The sequence below is a fragment of the Drosophila simulans genome, chromosome X (genome assembly GCF_016746395.2).
Source record: "Drosophila simulans strain w501 chromosome X, Prin_Dsim_3.1, whole genome shotgun sequence".
In the NCBI taxonomy this organism is placed as follows: Eukaryota; Metazoa; Arthropoda; class Insecta; order Diptera; family Drosophilidae; genus Drosophila; species Drosophila simulans.
The window spans coordinates 1,331,943-1,348,595 of NC_052525.2; the positions used below are offsets into that span (position 1 = coordinate 1,331,943).

A 16,653-nucleotide genomic window follows, 5' to 3' on the forward strand; every position below is an offset into this window, starting at 1 on the left:
CCCTCAATCGGGCAAACGAAACAAATTCGGGACTTAATGACATTTCATTTCCCCAGTCAAGCCGGGAATTAGATTGCTATTGTGTGCAAATTCATACCCTCCTTCGCCGGCAAGCATTTTCCATTGCCCAGCCCGATGTTGCACTTAGTTTACTTTTTGATTGGCTTTTAAACTCCTGCCAGCCTTTATTAAAATTTGGTTTGCTTTCAAAACATAGATGAGTCTACGCCAAAGCTGGGTGTATTTCTAGCAATCCCCATTATTAAATGTTCCTTAACTTTGACTCTCTCTGATTCTTTCGTATTATTCGCAAACAGGTTTCGAAGGGATTATCCTCCACCCCCACTCGCATCGCCTGTCAGGAGTGTTCTCTTCGCCACAAATTAAAAGAGGCACCGCGCCAACGATTACTTCACACGTCATTCGATTTGACATTCGATTTGATGGCATCTGTCGCTGACAACAATCAGCGGCAACAAAAACCAGTGTTCCACTGGAGCACCATCGTCATCATCGGCATCATCATCACCACCATCACCACCATCCCCACCATCACCATCACCAGCATCAACATCAACATCTTTTCGAGCGACACACATCTGAATGGGCGCGTGGGCGTATGCGCGATATCAGCACTTGGTATTGAATAGGCCCAGCTATTAATTGGTTCATCATAGCGCTGCGTTGCGGTAAGTGGAGCATAAAATGTGCAGATCGAACGGCAATCACTACCACCAGCGGCAACACCGGTAATATCGACGATAGAAATCAGTTTGAAGAGCCGGGTCAAGTGAAGTGGGGGGATGGAGGGCGGAATAGTGACAACATCATTTACGTGTAGTTTACACTTCTTCAGCGCTGCCTCCGACTTCCCTTCCCTTGCCTTCTCTTTCCTTGACTGCCTCGGGGGTAGTGCTCCGGTTAAATCCGCATACACTTGCCACAAACATGACAGACTTCAATCCCTCCCGACCCGCAAAACACCCACCACCCCGTGCTTTGTATTCAAATTAAGTACGTGCCGGAGGCAAGTGCACAAATAGCGAAAATAGTTGGCTGCCATCAGCATTTCTGTCCGCTTAATCAGCCACGGCGCTCTGGGCCAGTAGGGTTCGCTGCTCAGGTGGGTGGGTGTGCATGTGCAGGTGGGTGCACGGTTGATGCCTCCCGGTGGTGACACGTTCCTCAGTGGCCATGCAACTTGTGACTTGCCCATGACAGCTACATTGACGGCTCTGCACAAAGCAGGAGGGGCTCAAAGATAGCAGCAAGAAAGAGAGCAGTCCGATGTGCCTGTCAGCTTCTGTTTGGACAGGCAGCCTAGCAGGAAGGTCTCACCTGAGCCCTAAAGGGGCAGTGGAGAAGGGAAGTGGAGCGCAGCGGGCGGGGGAATTGACTAACTGGCCTCAAAAGCACGCACACGCCAGTAGACATCCCCAACGCCTTCGTTGGCCTCCTAAAGCCTCGCTTTCCTTTGTGCTGCTCAGATTTTTCAGCCTCTGACCAAGGGAGAAATTACTCAAGACTGCTTCTAATGTCCCTGAGCAGCTGTGGAGGTTATCTCAACATCGTTATCATCGTTATCCCAATCGAATGGGGAGCTTCCTCGCCCAAGCTCATTATATTTGATTCGATTTCGTTGACAGCAGACATCCTTCCGCTCCAAGCAGCTTCCTGTCAACTCTGCGACTCCGTATTAGCTTTCGCCTCTTTGCGCCTACATACATACGTGTGCCGCAACGGAGCTGCGTCATCCAACACGCCCACACGCGCCCAATTAGGCCCAAGTCAAAACAAGATTTGCGGCGATTCGGTTAGTTGTTTTTTATGCCAAGTTCGCCATGACATCAGCACGAAAACCAGCGCCAAGTTTCTACACTTCAGTCCGCCTGCGTGGCTCGAACGGCCTTGACTTTGGCCTTCTCCAGATTCTGCGTCTTCACTGCGATTGTATAGAAATCAGTGGAGGATCGGGTGCATAGCTGGAGGGAACCCACCTGTGATCAGGACATCCTCGCCATCCTCGCCCACGTCCTCGCCCTTCTCTGTCCGCTGGAGCACCTGTTTGCGTAGCTTGCGGAGGTAGGCTGCTTTGTACTCCTCGCTGGGCTTCCCGCCTGCCCCGTAGCTCACCTCCAGCACTGTCAGCGGAATCACGGTGGAGGAGACGGGCACCAGGTCTGCGCAAAAGGGCGAAATAATAGTTGATGGCACGGTAACCAACTCATCTCATCTCATCAAGAACCCACCTGCCTCGTACTTCTCTTCAGGATTCAGCTTGTACAACATCGGAGAGGCGGAGACGCAGGCCCAGACCAGCAGCAGAACCAGCAAGCGTGGCAGAAGATCGGTCATAGTGATGATGATGGTCCAAATGCCACACACAAACTGGTCTCTCGGCCAAGCAAAAGTTTAAATTTGAATTTGAGAAGCTCACCATGGGCGGCCACTGAAAGTATCGCACGTCTGCAGCGATCATCGATAGTCCATGCACAATTTATTTTTAGCGAACACAGACACCGACCTAGCGAGGATATCCACCGGCATAGCAATGACACCCACCGCCGTTCGATATTTGGACAGCAAACGTCAGAAAGAGCCCGATAGACACGTGAAATAAGGAGTTCGTTATCGAAGTGCCGCACGCCCGATGAGCTTAGACATCGGCAGACGCATGCTATCGATAACGGTCTTGTTTATTAATGAATTAATTAATTAGTCCAAGTTAACTAAAAAAAGACGAGAAGCAGCGAAATCAGCGTAGTCAGCGTGACCAAGTGAAGTACCCCAAGCAAAAAGAGGCAGTGCCAGAGTGCAAGAGTGCAAGAGCAAGACGCAGTCGAAGGCCAGGCCACAAGGCGCAGCAACGCAACAAAGACGCAAGCGAAGAAGAAAAGCATGAGCTGAGGCTGTCGTCGCCAGCAAGCAAGGGAATCACGCGGACAATAAGAGTAGGAGCAGGAGCAGGAGTAGGACAGGAGTGGGAGCAGGAGCAGCAAAGGAGCACCAACCCAGCGGAGCACCCGAACCGCAGCAGCGGCACCACCACCATGAGCACGGTGTTCATAAACTCGCGCAAGAGCCCCAACGTGCTGAAAAAACAGGGCACCGACCAGTGGGTCAAGCTGAACGTGGGCGGCACCTACTTCCTCACCACCAAGACGACGCTCTCCCGTGACCCAAATTCGTTCCTCTCCCGTCTGATTCAGGAGGACTGCGACTTGATATCGGATCGGGTGAGTGTTCCGCACGCCATATGCGCTAATTGCAGCTCCCCAGTAAATTCAGTGGCAAGTCAGTCCATAAGTAACATCACAAGTATCCAAAAAGTGCGCAAATAACCCAATGCAGGTCATGCAGCATCGGGGGTGCCGCCGATTCGGCCAAAGAGACGGGGGCCAGGGGCCATGGGCCAGGAACTAAGAGGCACAAACAAGCAGCCAAGAGCCCAAGCCCAGAGAGCGCGAGAGAGCGCCCTACATTAACTGCAGCTGCAGCCGAGTGTGCTAGTTTGCAGTGTTGCGCCCAGAAGGTCAGCCAACCCCCTCGAAAATGGGCAGACCAAATAATCATCATTACTTATAACATGAACACGGCGAATCGACAAACAAACATTTCGGTGGCCCCCCAAGCAGCGCGAAATAGCAGTGCCAGGGGCACAGAGGCACATTCGCTCTGACCATTCGGTTTTTGTATAAATAAACAGTCCCTGACCCCTCTTACCGCCGTCGAAGCTTAAATAGCATTGCAACCCGCGTGCCCATCCAGAAACGTACAATACTAATCAGTAATTCGGTTGCAGGACGAGACAGGAGCCTACCTGATCGACAGAGACCCCAAATATTTTGCACCCGTGCTCAATTACCTGCGCCACGGCAAGCTTGTGCTCGATGGAGTCTCCGAGGAAGGCGTCCTGGAGGAGGCAGAGTTCTACAACGTGACGCAGCTGATAGCGCTGCTGAAGGAGTGCATCCTGCACAGGGATCAGGTAAGCCACACCCTCTCTTCGCAGCCATTTCCCTGCTAATCCCTGTCATTTTTCAGCGACCCCAAGCGGACAAAAAACGCGTTTATCGTGTGCTGCAGTGCCGCGAGCAGGAACTAACCCAGGTGAGTAGTTGATCTAACGGAGCGCACTACAAATCTTACCCGATCATTACTTCCTATTTTGCAGATGATCTCAACGCTGTCGGATGGCTGGAGGTTCGAGCAGCTCATCAGCATGCAGTACACGAACTACGGTCCCTTCGAAAACAATGAGTTCCTGTGCGTGGTCTCCAAAGAGTGTGGCACAACGGCCGGGCGGGAGTTGGAGCTCAACGACCGGGCCAAGGTCCTGCAACAGAAGGGATCGCGAATGTAAGCCAATTGCAGAGCAGCGACAACACGCCCTCTCGCTCTTTTTCGGTGTTTCTCAGCTGGCGCCCGTTTTGTGCTGTCTTAGGTGGCCAATAGCTATTGGAGCCGAGAATTTGACAGCATATCGAAGGCCGACATGCATATACGCATGTACTTAATGTCAAATCGGAATTAAGAGTGGAACTGCTCCGCTGCGCTACGCCAGCAACGCACAATATATTAAATGTATTCCGTATATGTACATAGAAGTTTCGTATAATCAATGACTGTAGTACATTGCCTTCCCTGCCTGTGACTTACGCTCTTTTTATCTCTGTTTAATTACAGTCTTGGAATTTAATCGCGCTATATATTCACACACAACCCTTGAAAATTGAAATACCGAACTTCATCAACATACAACTCATTCCCAATCAGTAACACAATCAGCCACACCGACCCAACACCAATTTGATGCAGCCAAGGAAGCCCGAGCCACAGCCACATCACCCACCACAAACCACACGCGATCTGATCAGACTCAACCACAGGCACAGATCACCCACCAAGATCAGCCGGAATCACCAAAGCAGAGCCCGCAGGGAGACTACGCTTCATTTGCATTCAAGACAAAGTTAACAGGTACCACTGCGATTCGATTCTCGCCCTTGTGGCCGTTTTGCGCACTGTACGAAGTGTGTGCGGGCGTGCATGTGTTCAACTTGTAGTAAACCAGATAGACCCGACTGTACGAGCAAGAAGAAACCAGCCCTGCTTCGTTGCGCCCAATAGCCAGGCGGCTGAATTAGACTCAGCTTTGAGCTTCAGCTTCGCTTCAAGTGGCACGCGCTAACCAGCCAGCCAGCCAGCCAGTCAGTCAGTCAGTTAGCCAGACATTTAACAGAGGATCCTTCCGAGTCGCTGGGCTACTGGGACACTCAATAAGCTAGGTATATACACATTTAGCGGGAGTTTGTAGGGTTAGTCTTAGTAGTTTTTATCGTGCTTACAATAACGACCCTGACGACGCAGCGGACACTTCGCTGGAGCAGTCGCGATTCCCTTGGTTAAGCACCCAACTAACATACAGTACCGCACTAGGTTCGAGCTGCATTTACGTGTCCGATACCAATACCAGGCCCTCTGCACCCGAAATCCGAGTCCCCCGGAATTTCTAGAGCCGCAGAGTTCTGCTCCGTAGTTCTGCTTGCTGTACTCTTGAACTAATGAGCGGTAGGAGGAGCGTGCGCGTGGTCCGTTTTGTGTAGGCCCGGTTTTACTACCTTGAGCTTTATTTTAGAAAACCAGCAAGGCGAAGATCAACTTTAGGAAATCAATTGAATCACGACTGAATTTATGTGAACTTGCACTCAAAGAAAATACATACATGCGAATACATTATAGTGAGGATATACATGTGTGAAAAAAAAAATGATTAACGAAAATGAAAACCTATCCGGCGACGTTTTGTACAGACAGGCATGATATCTATAATATGATAAGTACTACATGAATGTATATAATTTTAAATAGTTACTAATTTATACACGAAAAAGAAAACAAGCGAAAATTGAAGATGATCCAGAACGTCGCCACCTACTCGTACCCATTTTGTATCCATTTTGACTTATTTTACGAGCACGGCTGGTGCAGATTATATAGAGTATAACTTATGCTTACGAGGATTATTTTGACGAAGAACCTTTACACTAGCAAGTAGTAGAACCGCAGCGCCCGATTACGCCGGACGCAGTGTCCGGCACTTAGCAATACAGAGAAAGGCCACTGCAAGTTAGTACAGACACGGCGACAAGTACAGATAACTCTTAACTCTAACAATAATACGATAGCCTAACCCCTACTGTAACTCTATAAGGATGTACTCACACCCACTTTAAACAGCCTGTACCCCGTACCTTGTACCCTGTATCCTGTATCCTGTATTCTGCAGCCGCGGATGGTCAGTCCCGCCCAGAACCCAGCTGCCGCTGGAGCTGGAGCTGGATCGGATCCTGGATGCTGCTCCCTCACATAATATGAATATATATGAATAAACTTGGAACCCTTTTCTAAAAAACATCCCCAAGCAGCTTCGTCCTGTAAATGCGCTTTGTGCTTTAAAGCCCACCGAAAAAGCTGAAGTGCGGGAACTGGTTAAGGATTTTACAGAAGCAGTAAGGCAATCAGTCGTCTCAGGATTCGTGGTGGTGGTGAGCCATACTCCCGGGATTATCAAGGACGCACAACCCAAAGCTCGCTAAAATGAACAAAGCTTGGGAAGTGCGAAGCAACGAACCAAACTTCAGCAAGGACACTTCTCAAATTTTTTGCTTGAGCTTTTATATTATAATTGTATATCTATGTTATTAATGTGCACTTCCCCCGGGCAATTATGTATTAAGATTTTTCCTGCTGGTATCCTGTTGGCCGCCACGAGGAAACTGGTGGCCCAGAATCCTAAGTCTTGGACAAATTCGAAGCTAATAAAAGTGCTTCAAGGAACCAGCGCTGATTAGTCTGTTCTGCTGCTGCTTAGAGATGGGGGCGTGCACATTTTTTTTCAGCACGGTTAAATAAATACATGCGAACTAGCTGAAACTTCGTGCCTAATTCGTGACACGTACAAAAAATCAACGCGTTTGCTCATCTCTAGCTTGCAGTTATCCCCAAACTAACGGTTTTGTTCGATTGATCTAGTTTCCTATTGGTGGATAGACGCATTGGAAGGTGCATATGGAGGGGGCAACATGGAAGTGATCAGCTGATATTGCTCCTTTGATCAGCTAGCTGGCATTTGCTACGGATTCTGTTGGCCTAGTGTCTAGAATCAGGAAACATGCAATTTTGAAGACGGCCGTGGCCAGTTTTCTCGGCCAAATTGAGTAAAATATCCAGTCGAGGTACCAGGCGAACAGAAATGTCAGCAGGTGGCTAAGAGATTCAACAGCCCCCAAAAGTATGCTACACAAAATTTTGCATGCAATGAAGTGTGGAGCGCCACCTGTTAGACGATACATGAACCATATGACGATCGAATGCCCAGAAGTATGCCACACTTTTTAATTAATTTTGTTGCCGTTTAACGCATATTCAAATTCAAACAAGAAAAAGTTCATTTCATACGTTTATTACTAAATTCGAAAAATCCAGTAAAAAGAAAAACTCAATATTATCCAGTAATTAACAATTATATGGTTTTTTGCTTCGATTGGGCCGATTCCACAACCTCCGAGTGGACTCCTCACTGAGCTCTGCGCCCACATTCGGCGGTATTGATTAGAAGTTGCGACATTGCGAATTTATGCAAAGTGCGCGCAGATGCTGAAGTGCGTGAGCTCATGGGATATTCATAGGCGAGCTCCCATGGGCTGGGAGCAGTCTGTAAGCGGGTGTGACGATGCAGCGCCACTCCTGGCCCGACAACTAACCACCAGATGCCAATTGGCTTATCGAGACTTCGCAGGCAACGTTGGAGGAACAGGAATCCCACGATGGTGACACGCGATTTTCGCTTTTATAGATTACGCTGGCGCGGACCATGCTCGCATATCGATACGGGCGCATTAAAATTTAACGGGTCCTGCCTCCGCCTCCGTCACCGTCCTTGCCACCGTCCCTCCCAATCTGTCGTACACTAAAGCGGGTGGAACACGTGCGCATTTATGCTTATTCTAAACAAAGGAATAAAAACTTTGTCGCCGCGCACATGAGACCGCCACAGTGGGCGGAAGAGGGCTGGGGTGGGGGTACTGTATCAGCGAACTTGGTATTTGCCGGTCCAGTCGTTGAAGAACATTAGTGCGTTTCTGGCTTTCATTTCAAGTTCATTCCGCCTGGTTCGTCCCTAGCCGATCACTGGAAACAATCGCCTTTCACACGCCATCTGAAAGCAAAGCAAATACGGAGAAGTTTTAAAACAAGGCAAATTAACTATAAAATGAATACAAATCACTAGAAGCTCAGTACTTTCTGTCAGTGTTCTATGTTGGAGCAAAGTTTTGGCACCGCGGAGGCCTCGTAAAGCGATTCTCGCAAGAAACGCAACGCGCCTAAGCGAAATTTCATTCGGTTTTATGGGCAACGGGAGCTGGGCTTTCACTTTCCTTTCCTCGAGTTTCCTCGGATCCGCGCGTCTTGAGGCTGCTTTCCATTTCCATTGACAGAGCCCGACCCTCACCCACCCATCGACTTCCCGTTACCATTCTCCACGACATCGAAATCGACAATGGCGGTGGCGGTGGCGGTGGCAGTGGCAGTAGCATCGCCATCTTTGCATCTTCCCAGTGCAGTGCACCCATCCCGACCTTGCCAACATGCTATGCTAGCCTGATAGCATGCCAGCATGCCAACCCCTTGTGGGGCAGACGTGTCGCCTCGCATACGTCCTTCAACCCATTCGGCACGGCACCCCAGACGGCCGCCACGCCACTCAGTTCACTTTTGAATAGTGCAGGAAAGTGCACACAGCCAGCACATCCAGCACAGCCAGCTTCGACTTAAGCCGCCCCAGAGCGCGTGTAGACATTCCTGGCGGGAGCCACCACCGTTTCACTTTCGTTGCAGCCTCTGTACCCCTGCGCCCTGTGGCTCATCCCCCAGTTGCATCGCAGTTCCCCCTTTTTACACCTGACGGGGGCGGGCAGTGAGTGGGCGTGGACGTGGGTGTGGGGCGCTGCTGCTTCTAGGGGTGCAACACTAAAGCTGCGGCCAGCAGAGGATGCTACATTAACGTGACGTGACAAGAGACGAGCGTCTCAGCTGCAGAGGTTGCACAGGCATCAGGCGGCGCAGTCGGCACTCTAATGCAACCCCTCCACCGATTCAGCTGGGGGTGGAATGTGCGCCAAAGGGTTAGAATGCGTCTCGCCTCGCTTTCGTTTTGTCTCGTGCCTGTCTAGTGCATCTAACTGTGCAATGCTGCCCCCGTCGGGGGGAATGGGGCAGTCCTTTGTGAGGCTCAAGTGCATGTCGTCATCGTCGTGTTAAGTGCTCCCAAACAAAGCGACATTGGGCTCTGTATGTATGTGTGATGATGCTGCTGCAGCGGGGGCGAAGGGATTCGGATTGGGAGTTGGAGTTCCAGTGGTAGCGGGGGATGGGGAGGGTGCAGGTGTGGGGCATGCACGACGCGTGATTTCTGTGCAATTTAACCCCATTTTGCAGCCGGAAAAGCTGCAACGCCTAAGCACCCCCTTGCAGCAATGACGCACACACTCGCCTGCCCAACCCTCCCATTCGCCACCGTACCCCGCCAACCCCTCTTAACCCCACAGCAGCGTGTTGAGTTTGTGTGTGGAAGTTTCACTTTCCTAGGAACAACGAAGCGATTGACGCCTCGCCAAGGAGCCTGCAAATTGGGCAGCCGGATTAGGAGGCCCCTTCACATGTCTGACACTTATTTGCGATCCCACTTGAGCGGCCATAAAGCCATGTTTCCACGGTCGCAGGATGGGATTTGCCATGGGCATTCCCCCGAGAATCGCAGTGGAGTTGAACAATCCATAAATACGTAAATAGACTTGTATATAAAGGGAAATGTAAACCCCAATATTTCCCTTCGTAGTTTAGGAAATTAAAATACGAAAATATTGCAAAAGGACACCTAGAAGAGTTGGATTACAGTTTCTTATTGACTGTACATACTGTACTTTCTAATACACTCATATATCCCATTCTCAGATTTGTCAGTTGGTAGTGGGTGCTCTCAGCCTCGCCATGATGAGTGATTCACTCCCAAGCCCAGGATACTGTACATACTGCACATTCATATTCAGATTCACATTCAGACTCATGACTAAAACTAGGCAGAAGCTTCAGCCGGGCAGAAAAGAAAGCAAGCGAAAGAAAACTCATATCCCTAAGTAATTTGCACAGACCGCTTGGGATTGGGGTGGAAATGATGGAGGGGGCATGTGGCATGTCTGCACAACAGGCTAATGAATGTCGCAGCACACAAACAAGTCCGGGTGCAGTAGCACAGGGCGACTCCAGCGGTATGGGGTCAAACTGCACGGCTGAATTACTTGTCGATCCACAAAAAAGCAAAGCGGAGCGGAGTGGGAGGGCCAAACGAAACGAAAAGTTTGAGACGCTATTGAAGCAGCCTCCAGGACGATGGGTGGTGCTCGCCGGTCGAGCCTGGCGACTGCCAGGCAAACTTGTCTCAGATTGCGGGTGTGCGAGTATGAAAAGTGAAATGAAGTGAGCCAGAGGAGTGGGGAGGCGTCTTTTGTTTCGTCCTTCGGCTTTGTCCTCTGCTCCTTTTCTTCCTGCTCTCGCCGTGCTTGTCCTGGCTCCTGTTCCCGTTGTGTTCCTGCACTTGTACATGTGTCGCTCTTGGGCGCTGGTGTGGGTGTGGGTGTGGGATGGGTGCTTTGCTCAACTGCACTTGAACTACACAAATTGCAAAGACAGGAGGCCTAGGCGCGACCGATAGCAATGTGATAATCGTAAGTGGGGGTTCGGGGGGATCTCAGCTGGGGGTTATGTCAAGACTTATGTGTGTGTGTGCAAGGTCTTTAAGGGATGCAAGCGGCTGCAGTTAGGGGTTCTTTACCCCCGGCCCCGTTCGTCTTGTCTGCTGCTGCTTAGGCATACACCCGCAGAGACAGAGCTCTATTTGCATATTCATATTCGCATACATACCGTTTGTACGTGCATATGTGTACACGATATTTGCGTTGTGTAATGAGGGGACCGCCCCTCCCCTGCCCATCCTCTCCCTAGTCAGTCAACCCTTTGGACGGGAATGCGTCTGTGTAAGTGGGGACTCTTTGTGCGAGCGTTTCGTCCCTTTTTTTCGGGGAGTTTTCATTAGAAACTTTTTTTGCCAACATCATTCAGTCAAAACAAAAAGGGTTCGCACCCTCAGCCCCCTGGCATCGCTATCTACCCCCACCCACGCCTATACTGTATGTACAGGCGTACCTAATAGTATGTACACCGTATACTGCCCCCAGCCCCATCACCACTCCCCTCTCACCGCGCTTACATGCAGCACACACAACGAGAGATAAACGCGAATGGCGATTTAGATATTTTAGACATGCGTGTGCACACCACCAACGTCTGTAGCTGACATGTTTGGCTGACCAGCGCCCTGACCCTTCCGGGGGTCCGGACCCCCCCTCCCCCCAACCCCTTTTCCGCACTCACCATCCGTTGACCAAGCCACCGCCTTGCCGCCTTGCCGCACAGCCCGCGTAACCCGCGACAACTAAGCACGCTTAATTAGAAAGTGGCTGCGGTCGAGTTGGCGGAGGATGGGCGAGGAGGAGGGGAGTACGTGGGTCTTGGCGCTTCGCGTCCCTTCATTTTTCACCGACCCTGGAAAGCTAGCCCGCCAGCCCGACCGCCCCGCGTTTATAACGCCACTTTTTTGGGACCCTTTTTCTGGTTTCGAGTTTTGGGCTGGAAATTTCTGCTCATTACATGACTTGGCTCGTAAACGCAGATTGCGGGGAAGGGGGTGCTGAGGGGGGTCGGCGGTCAGTGGGCGGTGGGCGGTGCACATATGAATATTCCGCATACTGAATTAATCACTTGGGCTTTGGGTTCGCTTTTGTTTTGCTTTTTTCGTGCTTTTTCCAACGCTTGCCTAGTGCATCCCCCACCTGACGAAAACCCACCCCCTACCCATCACCCACTCGTGGCCAGGAGCAATCATTTGACGCGGGGGCAACCACTCTAGGCGTATTTGGCGACCCATCTCCCCCTCATTACTATGCGGCAGATCGATAAAAAGTTGGTCCACTCCACACCACTCCACTCTACTCTACTCCACTCCAGCGGAGCTGACGTGGACGCTGGCGCCGACTGCAGTGCCTCATCCACATCCTGGTGCCCATCCCGCTTTCCACTTTCAGCCGGCGTCGACGCCACCACAATCGTCGACATGTGGGAAATGCGCACATTAAATAAAAAACTGTCCAAAAAAAAAAAGGATCAGAATTAAAGGGTTACCACCTGGAACCAAACTCCTCCACCCCGAGTGCTACCATTGTATTTGGCGATTTCAAATCCACGCCACCCAACCGACAAACCACCGCACCACCAACCTCGCGGCAGCTCGTTTTAGATAAGGTGACGGCGGTTGTTTGGCATTTTAATGCAAAAGTTTTTATGGCGCTGAAAATGATTTCAGCGATTTCAGGACTGTGTGCTAGCTCTGGCCAGGGGTCAGTGAGCGTCGCCCCCAATCCCGCATAGAACTGTGGAGCGGCAACTGTACTTGGAAACTATGCCCAATCCACGGACGGGCAAACGTCCGTCCGCCAAACGGTTTTTAATCACCAGGAAGCTCCGGGCCCAGTGTCCCGGAGTGAAGCCACAAAAAGATGAAAGGCAACAGCGACGACAGCGACTAAAATCAAAGACGCCATCAGTGCATCAAAGTCGTGTTTTAATCTCCAGCTGCAGCATGCAGCATGCTGCATGCAGCAAGCAACATGCAGCGGAGGCTCAGCTGCGGAGCGGACATCAGCGTCCGAATTTGGTGTGCTGAATGCGGAATCCAGAAGGGATGGGACTGGTGGAACTGGTGGGGCTGGGTGGCATGGCATCGCTTTGAGCTTGTCGCCTGTCAGCAGTCGCCTGGCACACAAGCGTGCAGCTGCGGAATTGCATGCGCAGCCACAAAGCATCTAACATGATTTTAATTATTGCACAACAGCCTCAAAGTGCCGCTCCTTTCCACTCCGCCGCTTGCTCATCTCGGTCCCAAAACGGAATTCGCCCCGGGCTCAGCACAGAAGCCATATCCGTGGACTGTGCACGGTTTAATCCTGACTTAGTTCGCCTTCTTAAATCGCTTAGCGGAACCTTCACGCTATGAAGGTGTTTATCTAAGTTACATTTGAAGTGGTCAAGTGGTTTCTGTGGTGCATTCGTCTATGGTGTACTATAGAGTAGCATCCCAGCAGGGTTGCACTGCTCATCCGCGATCCATAATCACGCTTTGTGCCACATCCCGATCCCCGCTTCGCATTAAAGACATCGATAAACTGGCGAGCCGATGGCGCTGCTGTTGTTGTTCGCCGGAACCTGAGCCTCCTCCTCGCAGGCGCTGGGGCCAGTTGGCCTGCACTGAATGGGCCGAAAGTAGGGGGAGGTGGGGCGGGCGGTGAGCGATGGGCGGTGGGCGGTGGGCGGTGGGTTGTGGTCGTTGATGGTTAATGGGTGGGGTGCCCGGGTGTCGCACGTAATGCGGGCGCTCGTTTTATTTTTGAACATTTTTCGGCCGCCAAAAAGTAAACGAAAACTGCGATGCAGAAAAAAAAGGGAGGCGCACACGCACACACTGGTGCTCATGGCAGTACATACGAGGTGGCTAAGTGTGTGTGTGCGTGTGAGTGTGTGCCGTGGGTATATAGGCGGCAGGTGAGGGGAGCGGGCAGCGCCTGTCGAAAAATAAATCGAAAAGGCAACACGTCATTGGTGGCATGCTCGTCCTGGTAGTGGTCTGCATCCTGGTCGCTGGTCGATAGGCGTAGGCATAGCCTCGTTGCCGCTGCCGCTGCAGTTGCAGTTGCAGTTGCTGTTGCAGTTGCCGTTGCCCAAAGTGCGTGGTAAATGAGCACAAAAAGGCCACGCCTGCTGCTCCGGAGATGCCTCCGCCGGGAGGTGAGGGGTGGGCGATGCGTCCCGAGAGGATCCAGTGTCCAGTGTCCAGTGTGCAGTGCCACCCGTACCACCTCGCTACCCACCGACAGACTTACTTTTTGCAGTGGGCGGTTGGGTGCGTTACCATTTCCTTTTTATTCCGCCTTACTTTCTGGGCATCTGCATGTGTGATGTTTTTGTTACTCCTCCTTTTTGTGTGCTGGCGATTTTCCCTCTATTTTTTTGCTCGCTTCTTTTGTTTTCTGATTATATTTCCTGCACAATTTTAATGGATTTTTTTGCCCGTGCGAGTGTGTGGGTGTCAGTGTGTTTGTGTTGGATGTTTTACCCCATGTGCTGCTGCTGTTGTTGTTGCTGTTTCTGTTGTGGATGTTGCCCGGCGATGCTGCTCATCGTGATGAGCATTTTTTTGTGTTCAAGCAGATAATTACATTTAAATAAAATAAAAATTGCATGCGGCCCCACCCCAGGAATGCCCCAGCTCCGCGCCGCAGTCGTCCGGCTTTGCTAACGGCTCCATGCCCCCCCATTCCGCATTTCGCATCCCGCATCCCACATCCCGAAGGCGAGGGGCTCAGGTTCAGAGGGGCCTGCTTTTTGTTGGCATGTTGTTTTATAATTCATTTCTCTGCGTTGTTTGACTTGCGAGCGAGCACCCCACTGCCTGCATCTACGGCGAGGTGCTGCTGATGCCTACCGCTCCCGCTCCCTCTTCTCATCTTGTCCGGTCCGGTTAGGTTCGGTCCTGTCCTGGGCCATGTCCGTGTCCATGTCCGGAGTCCCGGTCCCTGACCGGTGCTCTGGCCACCGGCCACTCTCTATTCGGCCGAGCAATGTTGTCACTGGGCCGCAAATTGCACCGCATGCCCCATGCCGCATGCTGCACGAGAAGCGGGAGAAGAGGAGGTCCTGGTGCTTGGTGCTCGCAGCTTGGAGTGGCCCAATATACAAGTCATTCGCCTCGACCTGCCCAGCGCTTTGTTTGTTCACCAACTGCAGTCAAGCCGTTTGTGTTAATGCTAATTGCTGTCACCCCGCCCACCTGCCGGAATGGGCGGCTTGAAAGGTGGCCCTGGTGGCCACCATGCTCCCCTGACCACCACCTGCTGGGGAGCGCATTCTGCGGCCGACTTTGGTGTCATTTCGGATTCTAAGAGTGTCGTAGCTGGCATCGGATGATGGCTGGGCCGCGTGACCAGTGGGTGGGCAGGCGGACATCCAAGGACAGGTGACACGCCACGCCACGCCATAGGACGACACACCAGCTCCAGGCAGGAATCCGCAGAAAATTGAATTGTTGCCAAATTTAAAGGTGGAAAAAGTGACGACGCAACGCAACAGTTGTATGGTGCCCCTGCTGATGTGGCTGGGCAGGAGGCTGTGGTGGCGCCTGTTGGCGGATGGAAAGGAAATAAGAAGGCGATGAGTGCATCGGATCCCTTCGTCTCAGTCCCGTCATGGCCACTCCTCCTCCTCGGGTGGACTGAGTGTGAGGGGGGGAGGAGGCGCTGGCCTCCTGGCAACAGACACTTTTTGTTTGTTGCTTTTCGACACTTCAAGGCCAACGGCCGTCGTCCGGCTGATGTTGAGCTACTTCTGGGAGGAGTTCATTTGCGGTTTCGTTTTGCTTCGTTTTGTTCGAAGGAACTTGGCCCAGACCATGGGCCTCCTCCGCGCCTTCGCATTCCCGGGAAAGTCAGACCCAGTTCCTGGAGAATGCCATTTTTCGGTCAATCGATACGGCGGAACTTGAAGATTAAGGCCCCAAGGCTGCAGGACGACGCACTGTTTTGGGATATTTTTGGATTGCTCTGAAAAGCACTCGTCCGCGTTCGGGGGGATCTCCAGGATCTAGTTTCTTTGTTGTGGAACAGCAGCCGTAATGTATCCTGTCATCAGGCTCTTATCCTTCCGCTCCTCCCACCCCCGCCTCAAGTGCCCATTATTCCCCAGCTGGGCCACCTGAATTGGGTCTTCGGTGGGCTCCTGCCTACTGCTTTCTGCAACTGCCATTTCCCCTTGTGGAGGCGCCTTTGTTTACTCGCAATTAAATTAAAGTCCTTTGTTAGCCCAACCGGGTGTTTGGCATTATGAGTAATTACACACTTCTGGGACAGTTCTCGGGAATCACAAAGACCTGTTCTTAGTGCCGGAAAGTCGAGTGGAACGCAACTGTACTCTAGCCCGGAGAATCGTTCGTCCTGGCCGGAACCACTTTGCGCTCGGGAACCCAGTGGATGCAAGTTTATTACAGCCAAGTAAGACATTCGCCTCGGAAATCGGAGCTCACTTAGAAAGTTACCGATCGTTTCTCTCCCTTTTTCCAAGTCAATTCTTTCAAGGCCCACAAACATTATCAAATCTATTACAGCTACTCAGGATACAGTTTCAAATCCAATTGAAATTGTGGCAATATCGAAGGGATCCGAAAATTATAGACCGACTAGGAGCGAACTTAGCCAGGTTGAAACCAAACGAGATAGATTTAGTGCAATGGCTCTGATGCATAGCTGATTACCGCAGAACATCCTTGGAAAGTGGCTTATCCAACTCTGGCGTATGATGTGGGTTCCGTGGCTTTGCGATTCGGGCAGCTAAATTAATTAAAAATGTTGGAGCACTTCCACGGTGCTCCTCGCACTGCTTGAGCGGCTCAAAGGATCCCGGGATCCTGTGTGCCCGTGCCCGTGTGGG

At 51.4% G+C, this 16,653-nt stretch overlaps 3 protein-coding genes across 3 annotated transcripts in view; 1 reads left to right on the forward strand and 2 right to left on the reverse strand.

Annotated features, from left to right (window-relative positions):
* Window positions 1–1,799: 1,799 nt before the first annotated feature.
* LOC6739914 lies at window positions 1,800–2,414 on the reverse strand. Its single transcript, XM_002076766.3, has 3 exons — window positions 2,250–2,414; window positions 1,998–2,180; window positions 1,800–1,942 (listed from the first exon to the last, which is right to left on the reverse strand). The coding sequence occupies exons 1-3, from the start codon at window positions 2,353–2,355 to the stop codon at window positions 1,881–1,883; spliced, it is 351 nt and encodes a 116-aa protein (XP_002076802.2). The 5' UTR covers window positions 2,356–2,414; the 3' UTR covers window positions 1,800–1,880.
* Window positions 2,415–2,605: 191 nt separating this feature from the next.
* On the forward strand, window positions 2,606–4,913 carry LOC6739913 (BTB/POZ domain-containing protein KCTD5). The gene is made up of 5 exons (XM_002076767.4): window positions 2,606–3,236; window positions 3,803–3,988; window positions 4,045–4,110; window positions 4,175–4,359; window positions 4,687–4,913. Exons 1-5 carry the CDS (start codon window positions 3,051–3,053, stop codon window positions 4,697–4,699), a joined length of 636 nt encoding a protein of 211 aa, XP_002076803.1. The 5' UTR covers window positions 2,606–3,050; the 3' UTR covers window positions 4,700–4,913.
* A 2,536-nt stretch (window positions 4,914–7,449) lies between these two features.
* Window positions 7,450–16,653, reverse strand: part of LOC6724873 (mucin-5AC) — a 94,583-nt gene continuing 85,379 nt past the window's right edge. Inside the window, exon 8 of the mRNA XM_039297142.2 lies at window positions 7,450–8,221. Coding sequence (XP_039153076.1) covers window positions 8,211–8,221 — 11 coding nt within the window. The 3' untranslated portion in view covers window positions 7,450–8,210. The remainder of the gene's footprint in view (window positions 8,222–16,653) is intronic.

What these genes read in the sequence shown, in the direction of transcription:
- LOC6739913 (XM_002076767.4), top strand. Translation starts at nt 3,051, where the DNA reads ATGAGCACGGTGTTCATAAACTCGCGCAAGAGCCCCAACGTGCTGAAA. An exon ending in GCATCCTGCACAGGGATCAG is followed by an intron (nt 3,989 to 4,044) that starts GTAAGCCACACC and finishes GTCATTTTTCAG; the next exon opens with CGACCCCAAGCGGACAAAAA. An exon ending in GCGAGCAGGAACTAACCCAG is followed by an intron (nt 4,111 to 4,174) that starts GTGAGTAGTTGA and finishes CCTATTTTGCAG; the next exon opens with ATGATCTCAACGCTGTCGGA.
- LOC6739914 (XM_002076766.3), bottom strand. Translation starts at nt 2,355, where the DNA reads ATGACCGATCTTCTGCCACGCTTGCTGGTTCTGCTGCTGGTCTGGGCC. An exon ending in TGAAGAGAAGTACGAGGCAG is followed by an intron (nt 2,181 to 2,249) that starts GTGGGTTCTTGA and finishes CCTTTTGCGCAG; the next exon opens with ACCTGGTGCCCGTCTCCTCC. An exon ending in CGAGGATGTCCTGATCACAG is followed by an intron (nt 1,943 to 1,997) that starts GTGGGTTCCCTC and finishes ATACAATCGCAG; the next exon opens with TGAAGACGCAGAATCTGGAG.